Below are 18,555 nucleotides of genomic sequence, written 5' to 3'. Positions count from 1 at the left end.
ACCCTGCTCTGTAGCATGAAAACAGCCAGAGACAAATATGGAAATGAATGTGCTATGTTCCAGTAGATGGAATGGCTATGTTCTGATAAAATGAATTTTTTTCAGATACTGAAATTTGAATTTCATATCTTTTTCACATAGTGCAATACAGGCACGTTTCATTTTTTGTGCTTCGCTTTGTTGCACTTTGCAGCTTTGTTTTTTCAGCAATTGAAGGTCTGTGGCAAGTCTGTGTCCAGCAAGTCTCTGGGTGCCATTTTCCCAACAGTGTTTGCTCACTTTGTGGCTCTGTGTCACATTTCGATAATTCTTGCAACATTTCAAACTTCTTCACGACTATTTTATTTGTTATGGTGATCTGTGATCAGTGATCTTTGGTGGGTTGTAATTGTTTTGGGGTGTCATGAACTGCATCCATAGAAAATGGGAAACTTAATGGGTAAGTGTTGTGTATGTTCTGACTGCTCCGCTGACTAGCCATTCCTCTGTCTTTCTCCTTGTCCTTGAGCCTCCTTATATTGAAATTAAACTAGTTCATCTCCCTACATTGGCCTCTAAGTGTTCAAGTAATAGGAGGAATCTCAAGCTAGAAATGATTAAGCTTAGTAAGTAAGGCATATTGAAAGCCAAGATAGGCCGAAAGCTAGGCCTCTTGCACCAAACAGTTATCTAAGTTGTGTTTTGTCTTGAAAGAAATTGGAAGTGCTATTCCAGTGAAAAACACGTGAGTGGTAAGAAAGCAAAACAGCCTAATTGCTGATATGGAGAATATTTTAGTGGTCTGGAGAGATGATCAGACCAGCTACAACATCCCCTAAAGCCAAAGTCTAATCCAGAGCAAGCCCTTAACTCTCTTCAGTTCTATGAAGGCCAGGAGAGGTGAGGAAGCTGCAGAATAAAAGTTCAAAGCTAGCAGAGGTTTGTTCAAGTGGTTTAAGAAAAGAAGCCATCTTCATAACATGAAAGTTCAAGTTGAAGTAATACGTGCTGATGTAGAAGCTGCAGCAAGTTATCCAGGAGATCTGGCTAAGGTACAGTTTTATATTGGAAGAAGATGCCATCCAGGATTTTCATAGCTAGAAAGGAGAGGTCAATGCCTGGCTTTAAAACTTCAAAGGGCACTCTAACTCTTTTGTTAGGGGCTGATTCAGCTGGTGGATTTAAGTTGAAGCCAGTGCTCATTTAACATTCTGAAAATCCTAGGGCCCTTAAGAATGATGCTAAATCCACTCTTCCTGTGCTGTGTACCTGGAACAACAAGGCCTGGATGACAACACATCTGTTTGCAGCATAGTTACCTGAATATTTTAAGTTCACTGTTGAGACGTAATGCTCAGAAAAAAAGATTCCTTTCAAAGTATTATTGATCATTGACAATGTACCTGGTCACCAAGAGCTCTGATAGAGATGTGCAGTGAGATTAATCTTGTTTTCATGCCTCCTAACACAACACAACATCTATTCTGCAGTCCATGGATGCAGGGGTAATTTCAACTTTTAAGTTTCATTATTTTAGAAATACATTTCATTAAGGCTCTGGCTGCCGTAGATAGTGATTCCTCTGATGGATCTGGGAAAGTAAATTGAAAACCTTCTGAAAAGGATTCAACATTCTAGATGCCATGAAAAACATTCATGATTCATGGGAAGAGATCAAAATACCAACTTTAACAGGAGCATGGAAGAAGCTGACTCCAGCCCTCGTGGATGACTTGGAGGGCTTGAAGACTCCAGTGGAAGAAATAGCTGCAGCTGTGGTGAAAATAGCAAGAGAACTAGAATTAGAAGTGGAGCCTGAAGATGGGACTGCATTGCTGCAAGCTCATGATCAAACTTGAATGGATGAGGAACTGCTTCTCATGGATGGGGAAGGAAAGTTGTTTCTTGAAATGGAATCTGCTCCTGGTGAAGATGCTGTGAAGATTGTTGAAATAACAACAAAGGCTTTGGAATATTACACACACTTAGTTGATAAAGCTATGGCAACATTTGAGAGGATTGACTCCAATTTTGAAAGAAATTCTGCTGGGGGTAAAATGCTATCAAGCAGCATCAGATGCTACAGAAAAATCATTCATGAAACGAAGAGTCCATTGATGTAGCAAACTTTGTCTTATTATAAGAAATTGCCATAGCCACACCAGCCTTTAGCAACCACCACCCTAAGTGGTCATCAGCCATAAACATCAAGGTAAGACCTTCACCAGAAAAAAAGATTATGACTTGCCGAGACCTCAAATAATGGTTAGCATTTTTTAACAGTATTTTTATTTATTTTTAAAAAAATTAAAAATTTTTTCAGATTAAATCTTTATTATTTTTTTTTACTTTTTATTTATTATATATTATTATTTTTAATATAATGTATTGTCATATTGGCTTACATACAACACCCAGTGCTCATCCCAACAAGTGCCCTCCTCAATGCCCATCACCCACTTTCCCCTCTCCCCCCAACCCCATCAACCCTCAGTTTGTTCTCTGTATTTACGAGTCTCTTATGGTTTGCCTCCCTGCCTCTCTGTTTGTAACTTTTTCCCCCTTTCCCTTCCCCCTGATGTTCTGTTAAGTTTCTTAAGATCCACATATGAGTGAAAACATATGATATCTTTCTCTGACTGACTTATTTCACTTAGCATAATACCCTCCAGTTCCATCCATGTTGCTGCAAATGGCATGATTTTATCCTTTCTCATTGCCAGGTAGTATTCCATTGTATGTATAAACCACATATTCTTTATCTATTCATCAGTTGATGGACATTTAGGCTTTTTCTATAATTTGGCAGTTTTTGAAAGCGCTGCTGTAGACATTGGGGTGCATGTGCCCCTACGAATCAGCAGTCCTTTATCCTTTGGATAAATTCCTAGCATTGCTATTGCTGGGTCATAGAGTAGTTCTATTTTTAACTTTTTGAAGAACCACCACACTGTTTTTTAGAGCAGCTGCACCAGTTTCCATTCCTACCAACAGTGCAAGAGGGTTCCCATTTCTTCACATCCTCGCCAGCATCCATAGTTTCCTGATTTATTCATTTTAGCCACTCTTACCGGTGTGAGGTGGTATCTCTGTGTGGCTTTGATTTGTATTTCCATGATGATGAGTGATGTTGAGCATCATTTCATGTGTCTGTTGGCCATCTGGATGTCTTCTATGGATAAGTGTCTATGTCTTCTGCCCATTTCTTCATTGGATTATTTGTTTTTCGGGTGTGGATTTTGGTGATACTATATTAAAAAAGTGTTTAATGTTTATTTTTGAGAGAGAGAGACAGAGTGGGAGTGGGGGAGGGGCAGAGAGAGAGGGAGATACAGAATCCAAAGCAGGCTCCAGTCTCTGAGCTGTCCGCACAGAGCCCAATGTGGGGCTTGAACTCATGAACTGTGAGATCATGACCTGAGCTGAAGTCAGAAGCTTCAGGAGCTTCAGGAGCTGAAGTCAGGAGCCACCTAGGAACCCCAACAGTAAACTATTTTTAAAGTAAGGTATGTACATTGTTTTTTAGACATAATGCTACTACACGCTTAACAGACCACAGTATGTTGTGAACATAACTTTTATATGCACTGGCAAATAAAAAAATTCATTTGGCTTGTTTTATTGCAATATTTGCTTTATTGTGGTGTGAATATACAGTACCTCTGAGGTATGCCAGTATCAAACTTTTGTTTTTTCCCAACTATTTTAAAAAGTTAAAACCATTCTTAGATATTAGTAACCCCAAAACTGAAATACCTAGAAATAAATCTAACAAAATATGAACAGAAGAAATCAAAAGAACCAAATGGAGAGAGATTCTGTGTTCATGTTCATGCTGATGTTCATGAGTAGGAAGACTCCTGTTGTTAAGATGTCAGTTCTTCCCAATTTCCTAATTTGACCTATAGATTCACTGTAATCATAATCCTAGTGAGTTATCTTGTGGGTATCAACAAAGGGATTCCAAAGTTTATACGGAGAGGCAAAAGACCAAGAATGACTAACAAAATATTGAAGCAGAAGAACAAAGTTGGAAGACTGGCATTACCTGACTTCAAGAGTTACTCTAAAGCTACTATAATCAAGACAGTGTGGTAGTGGTGAAAGAATAGCCACACAGATCAATAGAACAGAATAGAGAACCCAGAAGTAGACTCACATAAGTGTGGTCAACTGGTCTTTGACAAAGAAACAAAGATAATATAACGGATCAAAGATAGTCTTTTAAACAAATGGTGATGGAACAATTAGACATCCACATGCAAAAAAAAAAAAAAAATGAATCTAGACAAAGACTTTACATTCTTCACCAAAGGTAATTCACAATGAATCACCAACCCTAAATGTAAAATGCGAAACTGTAAAACTGCTAGAAGATAACAGGAGACACTCAGATAACTTAGGGTGTAGTAATGACTTTTTAGATATAGCACCAGAGGCATGACCCATGAAGGAAAGAATGGATAAATTTAACTTCATTAACATTAAAAACTATACTGCAAAAGTCAATGTCAAGAGATTGGCAATACGAGCCACGAACTGGGAGAACATTACAAAACTAAACATGTTCTTACCATACGATCCAGCAATCACACTTCTTGGTATTTACCCAAAGGAGTTGAAAACTTAACGTCCACACAAAATCCTGCACATGGATGTTTACAGCAGCTTTATTCTTAATTGCCAAAAGCTGGAAGCAAGCAAGGTGTCCATCAGCAGGTCAATAGATAAACTATAGTAAATCTGGACAATGGAATATGATCCAGTGCTAAGAAAAAATGAGCTATCAAGCCATGAAAAGACATAGAGGAAACTTAAATACATATTAGTAACTGAAAATAGCGAATCTGAAAAGGTTGCATACTTTGGGAGGCCAATTGCAGTTGACCCTTGAATAAAGTGAAGGTTATGGGCACCATCTCCTTCCTCATGCAGCTGACAATCATGTAGAACTTTTCACTTCCACAAAACATAACTACCAATAGCCTAATGTTGACCAGAAGCCTTTCCCATAGTATAAACACAAATTCTATATATGTATTTTATACTATAATATTACAATAAAGTGATAATAGAGAAAAGAATGCTATTAAGCAAATCATGAGAGTATACATTATAATACTATACTATATTTATCAAAAAAATTCCACATATAAGTGGACCTATGCAGTTCAAACACCTGTTGTTCAAAGGTCAACTGCATATGACATCCTGGAAAAGGAAAAACTATGGAGTAAAAAGATCAGTGGTTTTCAGGGGCTGGGGGGTGGGAAGGGAGGAATAGGGTGGAGTACAGAGTATTTTTAGGGCAGTAAAAAAACTTTGATACTATAATGGTGGTTACATGTCATTGTACATTTATCCAAATCTAACATCTGGAGTGAACATAATGTAAGCTGTGGACTTCGGGTGATGAGAATGTATTAATGTAGGTTAATCAGTTGTAACTACTGTATCACTCTGGTGGGAGATGTTGATAATGATTATGCATGTGTTGGGGGCAGGAGGTATAAGAGACTGTGTTCTTTCTGCTCAATTTGTTGTGAATTTGAAAGTGCTCTCAAAAAGAAATTTTATGAGAAAAAATAAAACTAAATTTTGAAAAATGCAAGTAGAAAAGTTTTTCTTCAACTATTTTTAGCTCATAGGTGATACAAAAATATGTGATTGGAAAATTTGGTATGGGGCTTGTAGCTTGTCAACTAGACTCGTATCTTTCCGTATTTCGATATCTCCATTTGGATGACTAATAGGCATTACAAACTTAACATATCCCAAAATGAAGCTGGTGATCCTTCCTCCAAACCTTTCTCCCCTTGGTTTTCTCTTGCCAATCGGTAGCCCTGCAGTCTACCCCGATGGCCAAAACCTAGACTATGAGCACCATGCAACAAGGGAACTTGTTTGTCTTGTTTATAATCATATCCACAGTTCCTAGAAAGGTGCCTGGAATATTGTAAACACTCAGAAAAGGTTTGCTACTTGAATGGGTGAATTTCTCTGCCCTCAGTTTCTTCATTTGGCATGTGGGCGTGATATTTACCTTGCAGGAGTGATGAGTGGGAAAGGGTTGTAAGAAGGAAAGAAAACCTATGAAATTACCTCACAAGGTACCCGGTACATGGTAGGCAGTATACAAACTGGCAATAGGGGATAATTATTTGTGAAGTAGATTTATTTTTTTTATGGAATTGAATAAAAAATACCAGGCATTATTCTAAGAATTTTACTTGGGTTATCTCATTTTATCCTTATGAAGACTTTATGCAAGTAAGTAGTAGTCATCTCCCATTTTTTGTACAACAGTGCTAAAAACAAACCTGTTAATGACTTGCCCACATTCCTACAGTGGACCCTACAGCCATAGTTTACCTCCATTCTTCATAAAGCAAATACAAGGGATTTCCCAAATGAAACTGGATATGAATGATATTTTTCATGTGAAAAATAGAAATATTTTTCTATGAAATGAGGCATTCACAGTGAAGAGCTCTTTTAGCATACTGTGGCCACCACTGTTTTGGCATGAATTACCCCATAGCATAATCATCTCCTCGGGTTCTTTGTTTTTATTTGTGCTTGAGTACCTAGCAGTGACAAAGTAGTAGCCAACTATAAGTGAACATTAGAATTAGCCCTATTCATTCTTGCAGAGCCCTTCCATCTTCGGATGTCAGCATTTTTTAGTAATTTTTTTTCTTGTTTGGTCATATTAGCATTGTAAGAAACTAGCTCTGTGTGGAGAAGCCCAGCTTCACTAATAAAGCTCTGTGGGATGAACCCTCCCATGTTCATCACACTTGAAAGAGCACTGGTTATAAAAGTAAGTCTTAATAATTAATTCGGCTTTTCTTATAACCTGTAATGACTTTCATGTTTCATTATATTTAATAGCTGGGACTGCTTATTTCTCTTAGAAACTATCAAAAATTTGTTCTGCTTTTTCAAATAATTGGGCCATATTTTTCTAGGTAATGCAAGTATGTATAATTTAACTTTACATTTTGTTAAATAATATATTTTATTAATTTAAACATAATGAAGAAAACTATGTTGGAAATGACTGTCTGACAGACCTATTGATCTCTGAGCTTTGAAATGCCAGGATCATGCTAATGGAGAAGGAGCCAAAAGAAAGGGGTGGGGGTTGTTCATACAATATAAAAGAACCAAGTTTTTTCATATGAAGAATTATTTCACAAGTTCGGTGAAATGAATTGTCTTCAGCCAAGTACTCCTACAGCCCTCTGTGCCTACCCCTATTGTAGCATTAATTACACCACAGCTTCATAATTCCTTTTGATTTTTTTCTTCTCTCTCTCCTGGAGCACCTAGCTGGAGTATTTCATCCGTCATCCTGTGGCATGTCCTAAAATAGGAAAGGAAGAACTAGTCCCAGCAGCAACATCTATAGACAGGAACATCCTCTAAATTGCATTAATGGTCCTAAGTGAAATTTTTGCAGGCAAGGCAGCATGTAGTTTTCCTGGCGGTGGAGTCTTAGTGTCCTTATTTATTTTTAGGTTTCTTCTCAGCATCCTGGAGAAGGGCGTGCTTCTGTAACCTGCCTGTAACCTTAGAAATTTCAAATTAACCAGATGAGGATGTATAAACTTAGGAAGAAAAATTGTAGAATCTCAAAGCAATTTCCACACTTTTCTTTTTTTACTAGGATATTTTTTATTATTATTTTACCTTTGTGGCTTTTAACATTCTTGAAAAATATCGTGAAAATCAACTTTGTTTTCTCTCTTTTCGTATTCCAATACATGGAAAAGAATACATGGATTCTTTTTTTTTCTATAAATTGAAGATAAATTAGTATTTTTAAAAGTTTAATATTGAGATCCTTTAGAAATTTGTATAAGTGTACTGGTATATTTGGAGGAAAGCCACCTGACAAAATTTGTAACGTGAAGACTTAATAATCAAATCACAAATTCATTATATACCTCACCCAACCCATAGGTTACCTTTACTTAAACATATGATTACAACTGTTAGTTGAAATGTCTGTTGTGCCCTTTTATTTAATTCCTTCAATTAGGTAATCCTTATTAAGGATTAGCATCTGACCAGGCTCCTCCATAGAGGTGTTTGACATTTTTTAACATTTTCCTCAGGAACTGTATTGTTTAAGCCTGAGAATTCCTTTAATAAGTAAATCTAGACTGCTCTTCTAGCATGTTCAATAGCAACAAACATGAAATAGGATAGGTAAAACTAAGGTATACACACATAACTCACTCAGGGCTAAAACACTTAGTTACATGCAAAGGAAACAGACAATAGCTAACATTTATCGCAGATTAACAATAAATAGATACTGTGCTAAGAGCCATGACCTGTGCTCTGGTTGCCTGTATGATATCCATTTCCTTTTTTTTTTTTCTAGAGAATTCCAATTGGATTTGGAACAATAGTGCGTATAACCATAGAGTCCTATTTCCCAGGTTCTTTTCCACTATGGGTAGCCGCATGACCTCGTCCTGACAAATGAAATGGAAATGGAAGTCTATGTAGCCGAGTTTGTAGGAGATCTGTTGTTTTCCAGTAAATAATGACAGACTCAACTGGCACTTGGTTTTTGTTTTTGCCCTCTCTTTTCTTTATGCTTTGACTGCAAATGCAATGCCTGGAGGTATAGTAGCCATTTTGTGAACCTGAAACTATGGCCTACGATTGGCCAAATAGAATACAAGTAGTCTGGCTTGGTGGTACTCCAAGCTGCTTAATCCATTTTATGAGAAATGTAAGTCACATACTGGTTTTGAGCCCTTTTGTTGACACACAGCCACACACAGTTATAATTATACACATGCATTTTCTCAGTCCTTAAAACAATCTTTGGGTATATTTATATTTATTATATATATATTTATTATATATTAATTATTATATATATATTTATTATATATTAATATTTATTTTCATGTATAGAGGAGGACACTGAGGCACACAAAATTGAGTAGTTTTCCTGATCTCATTCTGCCAGCAAGTGTAGAAGCCAGGCTTTGAAGTCAGGCAGTGTGACCTAGAGCCATGGACTTAGTTCACTATACACCAGTATACATCTCTGGTAGTTTGGAGTCCCAGGAGATTAATCCCAGCTGGAGGCTGGGGTGGAGGAAGACCTTGCAAACTTTGTATAGGAAATGAACTTAGAATCTTGAATGAGTAGAATTTTGAAATAGGGAGACTGAAGAAGTTAGGAGGGCATTCGAGGTGGAGAAAAAAGTGCTGCCTCAGTGTGGAGAGCAGTGGGCTGTTGGCTGTAGTAAAGGGACCATAGGCTGCATCAGTGGAAATACATTTTTAAAAGAAGGTTGTGGCCACATCATGATAGTTTCCAAATACAAGGACAAAAGTTTGAACTGTATCCGTAAATTGGGACCTAATTTGTGGAGATCTGCTGAATTCTAATTAGTATTGTTCAGATTGAGCACGGCAGCAAAAATTTATGAACAATTACCCAAATAATAGAGACATATAGAAAGTAGAATTCATATGTTTTATTATCCTTCCTTGAATTATTTTGTTCGTTTCTAAAAATAAACTTAGGGTGTCAATTACAGACGTGCAATATGTGAGCAATTTAGAAAATAATTTTGCTTTAAACATAGGCGCCACCTGGTGGATAAAAAATCCTTAGTCTAATGGCTTTGAAACAAAACCTAAATTGATGGCAATTTCACATAGCTAGATCTTATTCTGTCTATAAGAAGTCTTTTGAAAACCTTTATGCAAAGGATTTCATTTATGCGTCTTAAATATTTGATCACTTGAAAGTTATCTGCACTGTTGTATTCAATTTACTTGATGGTTTAGATATTCAAAATCATAATAATTTACCATTTCTCTATACTACATAGAAAAAAAAATCCAAAAGAGACAAAGCATAAAAAAGAGAAAAATGTGCTCCCTTATCCTTATAAATAGTATTAAGACCATCTAATTTGCAATTGTTTGGATGCTTGCAAAAATGCTTATGCTGCTGTGTGCACAGTTATATGTTTCGTAGAGACCTTGTCTGGCTTTAATGTGTTCGACTCTTCAGGCTACTCTATCAATAAATCTAGAAGTAAGTTATTTAAAAGTCTCCTAAAGCAAGAAATGAAGAATATAACTTCGAAGAACTGAGATACAAAATTTTCTGAAGATGCCAATACATCTGTTCATAAGGCAGAAAAAAAGGTTGCACTGAGACTTGCCATGGCTATTAAAGGCAGTCCCTGCCAGTAGCTAATCCAAGAAGCAAGGTGAAAGTGGGAGAGAAAATAAAGAGAAGAAAAAGAAGAACACCGAGCCAGAATTAAGAGGGTGGATGCTTGGTGATGTGGGAGAAGAAGCTGAAGAAGGAAATTCAGGGACACCTTGGGGTCTGTGTGCTATGTCAGCCCTACCCCACCCTCCCAGAGCCCAGCGGGTGAGTCTGGGCTGACAGAGATGACCCATCTCATCATGTCCTGTGCAGAATCTCACCTCAGGCTCCATTCTCCTCTTTCAGGAGTCTTTTGGCCCTATGTCCTGCTTGAAGGTATTGCTGGGACCAGGAGCCCCTGCCTCATTCCAGGTTGGAAGGGCTTCGTTAGAGATTGTGCCACTTCAGCTCTCCACTACCAGCCCTGCTTAGATTGGTGTCCAGAGGACACATTTGGATTGCGTACTCAAGAGTGCCTCCTTCCACTGGGCAATTGGACCAACCTCATGACTGAATTCTGATGTAATAACTCACAGTGGTATCTTTAGAGACCACCACCTTCTAGCCACTTTGTGGCTTTTATGTCTACTTAAAGTTTGTCAGACCACCCAGCGTCACCCTGGCCATAACTGGCGAGTTCTTAGGGAACTCATGCGGAGTCTCAGAATTTGGGGTAGGCGTCAGATGTGGACCTTAGTTCACATAACCTAGCTTGCCACAAACTGCAGGAGAAGTTCCATAATGAGATTGTCATGTCCCCAGCAAGCACTGTTCAGCTCCCCCTTTCAAGTTCAGCTTCCTGTATTCTGCCATCTAGAGGTCAGAGGTGAGTGGATGGCAGGGAGAAAATATTCCATCCAGATGGCCCTGTGAACAAGAGGTACTCACACCCCACCTAAGATTGCATCAAAACTTCTTAGTCTGGTCTGAAGAAGTCCCAGCTCTGCTTCCACCCAGGCACGTGAATGTCACTGACGGAAGAGGAAATGCCAATCCAGTTTGGCAGCTTTAATGGTTTGTACCTTCCCCCACTGCCTTCTGGACCACTTGGCTTTATGCATCCTTGATACATTTCTTGATGTCTTTGGTTATTCAGACATTTGAGTTGTCCCCTGTTGATACCTCTGTCTGAGCTAAACTCCTCCAATTTGATGAGTGACTGGAGGTGTCAAGCCACTACCATTAGCTGCCACTCCACCACTTAATGCTCTGAACTCTCAGGGGACACCCCCCTTCCTATAGGTGGTCCTCGAATGACCCTTCCCCCCTGCCTGTCCTGCTTTGAGTACCAGACCAGATGTTGATGGGTACATGATTCTAAACTTAGCTGCCTTAGTTGTCTTCTGCAAATGGGTGTGTTTGAGATCACTTCCTTCTGCAGAAGGCTGTTTTCGGCCAGTTCTTCTAGAAGCTGATAGGCATGTTCATCATACTGTAAATCATGAGGAGATTAAACCTTTGTTTGTACTCCTGCCCAAACACAAATTCTCTGGAGAAATATATTAGAACAACCAGTCACCAAAGATAACAAAGCTGAATTTGAAAGACTTCAGTGCAAGTGAGGCTTGCCAATGCGCATCCTGTTCCCATAGGTGTGACCCAGCTTTCCTGGTAGGGGTTTGATTTTTGTTTTGTTTCTATTTTTTTCCAAACTGTGTCCTTTAAACACAGTTAGGGATTTTCTGCACTAAGGCATCTTCTAGGAAAACTTATAATAAGAGAAGAAGAAAAAACAAAAAAAACAACGCACAGAACAAAAACTGAGAAACAAAGGCAAAAACAATCCCGGTCTGGGTGCCTCCTGTGAGGGTTTCTCGAAGTGAGCCCGCTGGACATGTTACACATGCTATGGAATATTCATCTTGTCTGTCTGTGATATCTGTCTTTATGTTTGGCATTGCTGAGCCTTGAAGGTTATCATGCATGCCAGTCGTGTGAAATAAGCACAGCTGACAGGATTTAAAGGCTAAGACTAACCTTTCTAATCCATCTATTCCCCATTCTGCGCCTTAGGCCATGCCTCTTCTGCAAGAATATACTACATCCTTGCTTCTGTGATGGGAGGTGTGATAATTTCCTGAATGTCAGTCAAAGCCTGTCTCCTCGAGGAGCTGGAGAAATTCAGCCTTCTCCTTCTGACTAGATGGGAAAGGAGCTATAAAGAATTTTGAGAACAAGATGAGCATGGATATTTTTGCCATGTGTGCTTAACTTTTTCACTTTTTTAGTACAGAATATAATTTATAATCCCCTTTTCTTACATTTTACTAATCAATGAAATTAATTCTGAATTTAAAAATATATCGAGAGATAAATTAATTCATCAATAATTTATGGAAATAAGTTTATCAATATGGAAAGCTATGTGCTGGGCATTGTTCTCAGTGCTGGGGGTACAAAATAGAGCAAGTCCCTGCTCTCCTGGATCTTATATCCTGTGGGTGGAGAAACATAAAATAATCAAATAAATAAATACATATGATGTCGAGAGGGGGTAATTACTAGGAAGGATAAAGCAAAGGAAGGAGATAAGGGATGAGGGTGATGGGGAGCAAGGTACTCTTTTACCTAGAATGGCCACAGAAGTCCTCTCAGGTAAGATGATATCTGAACAGAGGTCTGAGGTCATGAATGAGTGAGCCATACTGGTATCTTGAAGAAGAGTGACCCAGGCAGAGAAAACAGCAACTAGTTGTAGACACACAGGTGCTCAGGGTATTCACAGAAACATTTATGTTACAGTGAAGATTGGCTTTTTTTTCCAATGAGATAAAAAGTCATTGGAGAGTTCTGCATAAGGGAGCGACATAATTTCAGTCATATCTTTAAAGGGTCAATTTGATTGATATTTTAAAAACGCTGCAAGGGGGCAAAGGGGAAAGAAGTTTGACCAGTTAGGCTATTCTAGTAAATCTCGGAAGACCGTGGATTGGACAAGAGTGATAACGATGGTGGTAGTATTAAGTGGTGACTGGATTCTGGAACTATTTGGAAGATAGAGCCAATAGGAGTGGCTGATGATCAGATGTGAGGTGTGAGGAAAGTAAGAGGAGTCAGGAATTGATTGGGTTTATAGCCTCAGTAACCAAGAGATTCTGTTTGCTGAGATGGTAGGATTGGGATAGGAGCAGGTTTGGTTGTTGGTAGAGAGGATCAAGAGATAAGTTTGGGGTACCTTCAGTTTGAGCTCCCCATTAGATATCCAAGTGGAAATAGGCAGTTGGATATCACAGTCTGGAGTTCAAGGGTGAGGTTGGGGCTAGAGGGAAAAAAAAATGTGAGTGTAATGAGTGTACAGATAGTTTTAAAGTCATGGGATTACATGAGATCATCCATGGAATGAGTGGAGAGAGGGAAGAAGAGGTCTGGAGACTGATTTTGGATGTCCCCAAAGCTTAACAGGTGGAAAGGAGATGGAGAGGGGATAGTTAATGAAGTAGAGGAAACAGAGAACAAGTGCTGTCACAGAGGCAAAGGAAGAAATTGTTCCAGCAGGAGAGAGAGCAGCTTTGCTAACTGCTGCTGACTTGAGTAAGATTAAATGTTGAGAAATGGTAGGGTGCCTGGGTGGCTCAGTTAAGAGTCCGTCCAACTCTTGATTTCACCTCAGGTCATGATCTCACAGTCATGAGATTGAGCCCTGAATCGGTCTCTGCACTGGACGTAGAGCCTGCTTCAGATTCTCTTTCCCTCTCTCTCTCTCTCTGCCCCTTTCCTGCTTGTGCGCACCTGTGAGCACATGCTGTCTGTCTCTCTAAAAAAATTGATAAATAATAAGTATTGAGAAATGGCTCTTGGATTTGGAAATCCTTGGTGACCTTCATGAGAATGAGAACATTTTTAGGGGAACATTGGGACAAAACTCAACAGAAGTGGTTTCAAGAGAGAACAGAGTAGAGCAAATAGTGGTGTTTTATATAGACAACCTTCCTGAAGAACTTTGCTATGAAGGGGGCATGGAGGGAGCTGTAGGGTCAAGGGAGGGGATTTTTATTTCTTGAAATAAAAGCCATAAAGGCATATTTGTATGCTGATGGGAATTATCATCAGTAAAAAGAGAACAGATAATGCTGTGGGAACAAGAGGGGCCAACTGCTGGCAGAAGAGGTTGAGATCTAGTGCACAAATGGAATGTTGAGTAAAACCAAATGTGCTGATACAAATATGATAGGTGGCTTGGTAGATTTGGTGTTGGGAACCTTTGGAAGATCATGGGGTTAGGGTAAGGAGAGAAAGGAGCAGGTGGAGGCTTGAGGAGAAAGGGGGGAAGGAGTAGAGTGAGTTGACCACACCAGTGTTTGTTAGGCTTCCCTTGTGCATCAGAACCACCAGGGACCTTGTTACAACACTAGTTGCTGGACCTCACCCTGAAAGTTTCTAATTCATTTAGATCTGGGGAGGTATGGAAGAATTTGCAATTGTGACATATTCCCAGGTGCTGCTGGTGCTGCTCGTGCAGAGATGAGACTTTGGGAAACCCTGGGCTTGGGGGTGGGTTGGGATGGCAGGTGCAGGACTTTTGGCCTCTTTGTGCCTGGCAGTCATGCATGTAAAAGGAAGTTAGTCATTGTGGTTGTGTGTTTGCCTCCAGCCCTGTGCAGCAGCTCAAGAACTGGCAACAGGAGACACAAAGTTGGACTTAGCCAGAAAAAAAGGCAGAAGTGATATCACTAGTGTTTTGGGGAAACTTTACTTCTCTGTGATTTCTTTGTAGTCTGAAAATGCGGTTTCTCCTTCTTACATTTGAAGTGGAAAGGATTAGAGAATCTGAGATTGGGAAAAAGAAACATGAAGGTTTTGGTTGAAATTTGCTGTTGTAGGACTCTGAAGTACAATGGAATAGTAGCCGCTGTGGTCTCCTATTGAAAGGGGGAAACATAAGCCCCCTTTCCCTAAAATGTCTGTTAACAATACTGTTTCTGCGACCTACAAAATTGTGAAATGTACTTTGAAAAACTAAACTTTGGTTCTTTTTCATTTTATAAGATTACCTCCATCACAAATAGAATTTTAAGAATTGTTCTTTGCAAATGTTCATGCCTTCCTACAAAAATAAGTGGTTAAGTGCAGAGCTTTACACATAAGAAATGGGTTCTGGAAGTGACAACTCAGCTATCTGAGTGGGGGCCATAGCTCAATCAGAATAGAAGAAAAAGAACTGACTTCCATAATAAAGCACAATATTAATTCAGATATAGGCTGTTCAGCAGCAATTTAAATACAGTGTATTTGCATATTAAGCAAGTATTAATTTGTAAGTAACTGATAGCTTTCTTTTTATTAAAAACCAAAACAGATTTTGTTGGAGCCAGGTGTGATCCAGGATGTATTAGCAGCTGGCAGTCACCTACAGCTGTTGGAGCTTCTCAATTTATGTTCCCACTATCTCATCCAGGTATGTGAGCTTTCATCCTGCTACTGTGCCCCTCGTGTCCCTTCCCCCTGCAGTCATCAGCTGTACCCTCCCCCACTTCACCTGTGCCAAGACTGTAAAATGGAAGTTGGGGGTGGCTTGTTGTAGTAGAATTTCTCTAGGACACAGGCCAAGAGATTCCCAGAAGGGCAACTGAAGCTCTCATGTCCCCCACACTCCCTGCCTACCCCAGATCCTCACTGCCCTTTGGCAGCAGAGTAACTCAACAGTCATGCCCAGGGTTGACTGCCGAGGCACTTGGGAGATGACACTGAGAAGGGTCTTCCTTTGAAGCAGTGTTGTCTGGCTGCAGGAATAACCCCAAATGCACAAAAAGTTGGATAGACACTTAAGATTTCAGCAACAGTAGCTAATATATCACCAAGTCATATATAGTTAATTACCGCATGAACTTTCCAGGCAGTAAGTGCTGGAAAAGTGCTAAGTGATCTGTGCCCTCCTCCCCTGCTGTGCCAGGATGATCAGGAGGGGCTCCGGGAGGGGGAGAGGGAGAAGACGCCCATCCACTGAGCACCCGTGTTCCATGTTCAGCCTTCGTAACAATTTTGCACATTTTAATGGGTGAAAAGTCAGAGATTTTTCAAAGTACTCAGTTTGCCTGAGGTGATATAGCTGGTGAGTGATAGGCCTTTCTGATTCCGGAGACCCCTCTTTGTTCTTGGATAAAAACTTTTATTTCAGTAGGAAGATATGGGATGTCTTAGGCAGACAGTGTAGCTGTGAGGCTCTTTTATTTTACAGAGTTAAGTACTAATTTCCTATATTGGGATCTCTCATTTCCTCCACGGGCATGATTTTTATTTGCATTTATTACAGCATTATAGCAACAGTGAAAATACATTTTTAAAAACGACAAACCCACACAATTTAGTTCTACTGTCCTTGTGCATATGACATGTTAGTAAGTACAAAAATCCTATTTGTTTTCCTGCCCAATTATTTTATTTTCTTCCTAGTCATTTTCTCTAATTCTAAAGAAAGCCATTATGGTTGACTTCCGTTACTCACTAGGGAGGTAGTTACTAAATCTCTTTCTCGTGTATCATCCGATTGCATCTTCCCAGCAACCTTGGGAAATGGGAGCCAGTGCTTCCCTGTGAGATAGTGTGAGGGGTGTCAGCCACGGTCACCTGAGAAACAGTTCAAACACAGTAGATGAAAGCTTTGTCATTATCTCAGTGCATTTAATCTAACAGTAAATGTTTAACTATTTTCATCTTATTTTCCTTTCTTTTCCCCTCAATAGTGTGGGGTGGTATGGGAGAGCTGTTTTTAATCCCTTTCTGCAAGTAGCAAATGGGAATAACAGAGAAAGGTTACAAGACTTCAGAGGTGTGTGTTTGACTTGTGAAATTGAAATTACTTTTATTTGACATTTTTACATCAAATATTGCAACTTGAGCCTTCAGCATCATCACCTGATTCACTTTTTCCATGGCAGGTAATATTCAATGATGTATGTTGCCAAAAATTTGGTCATAGTGCTCATTATCGTGATGCATGTTAGAATAGTGTGTATATACCAGTGTGTGTGTGTGTGTGTGTGTGTGTGTGTGTGTGTGTGTGTGTGTGTTTACATACACCTGTAATTTCTATAAATGAGCATTCCGGATGAACATCAGAAGTTCATGGGTACTTTCCCTTACCCCGTCAGATGAATTTGTTGAGATACCAAGTGACTTGTGGGCTTTGGAACTTAATTTTTGCAGTTCATTATTATGTTGAGGAAAAATGTCACTTGCATATAGATATATTTTGTGGACAGTTTGCTTATTATTATCCTACTTGATCAATGGTTGAAATTTTCACTTTCTTTTTTCCAGTGTTTCTATTTTGTTCTCTCATGGAACTTTATTTTTCCTTTTTATCTGTGATGTTGCATGGTGTCCAACTTGGGGAAGAAAACCTCAAGGGAACCAAAGCCATGTGTATGTAGAAATCTTCATTATGTCAGTCTTTTAAAAAACATATACCCTTCCTCTTTTTTAGGATTGTAAAATTACCAGAGTGGGTCAGTCTGCTTTTATATTTTGATATAGTCTTATAACTCCCTACTTACAGTGTTTTGGTATGATCGTTCAACTGATTCTTAATTTCATAAGGGACCATTTTCTCGGGTGTATTAAAATATTTTTGTTACAATGAAAAATATTCAGTGCTTAAAACACCCAGAGAAGTTGTGCCCTATCAATCAAGGCTAACATATTCTCCATTCTTGTTTAGTACTTTGTCCAACTAGGAGTCTGTGAAGCCGTTCTCCCCACTAAGATGTCTGGTCTTATCTGTTATTCTGAAATTACCACTCTTTGGTTTTCTTCCAGAGTTGTGAAAGATAGACCTTGCTCTGATCCCTCCTATTGTTCTCTGGTGCTCATTAAAAAACAAGTCTAAGGAGAACCCTGTGGTTGACACTCCTTCAGTCTTGGAGTCATCAGCTGTTGCCTGGCCTGAAACTCCTCTGTGCAGATGTAAATGCCACTGCTGCCACCCCCAGCAAGTGGAAGGGGCACTTGAGTCCACTGCATGCTCTTATTTTTCTTGTTTTCCCTCTGGTAGGCTGCTGAGGGCAGGGACCCCAAACCATGGGAGCAATCTTCCTTAGGCATTGAGGACAGCCATTGAATTAGCTTCCTAGGCTGTGGGGCCTTCACCTTATTCATTTTTAGTCCCCAGGCTCTTGTGAACACACAGGTTCCCAGTGCATGTTTGAGAAATAAACGGGGAGACCAGTAGTGGGAAAGATGAGTATTGGTGGGGGCGGGGGCTTGGAATGGGCAGTGGCTACAGCACTAGCCTCATCCCAAGATAAGGGGATTTACCAACAACAGCTCGGGTTTGTATCCTTCTTCACCCACGTGGCCATGCAGTTCCAGATGACCCTCCTATGTGGCCTGTCCTGTTAGTGTACTCTTAATATGCATGACCTGTCGACCTTCATCTA

At 39.5% G+C, this 18,555-nt stretch overlaps 1 protein-coding gene across 18 annotated transcripts in view; it reads left to right on the top strand.

The window, feature by feature from the left end:
- Positions 1-18,555, top strand: part of KLHL32 (kelch like family member 32) — a 241,943-nt gene that overhangs the window by 107,385 nt on the left and 116,003 nt on the right. For 13 of the 18 annotated variants that reach the window (XR_008298452.1, XM_015077790.3, XM_027057227.2 and 10 more), the window contains one exon: positions 15,477-15,575. The exons of 1 other annotated variant lie outside the window; for it this stretch is intronic. Coding sequence is in view for 12 of the 17 variants with exons in the window: in XM_015077790.3 (XP_014933276.1) it covers positions 15,477-15,575 (99 nt within the window). In the remaining 5 variants the exon portion in view is untranslated. Of the gene's footprint in view, positions 1-15,476; positions 15,576-16,903; positions 17,056-18,555 lie in introns of those variants that run through there. 4 more of the 18 variants (XM_027057228.2, XM_053222456.1, XM_053222453.1 and 1 more) reach the window with 4 other exon arrangements.

Source organism: Acinonyx jubatus, chromosome B2 (assembly GCF_027475565.1).
Source record: "Acinonyx jubatus isolate Ajub_Pintada_27869175 chromosome B2, VMU_Ajub_asm_v1.0, whole genome shotgun sequence".
Classification (NCBI taxonomy): domain Eukaryota; kingdom Metazoa; phylum Chordata; class Mammalia; order Carnivora; family Felidae; genus Acinonyx; species Acinonyx jubatus.
Note: the sequence above shows the minus strand (reverse complement) of the source record. Positions and strands in the feature narration are given on the sequence as shown.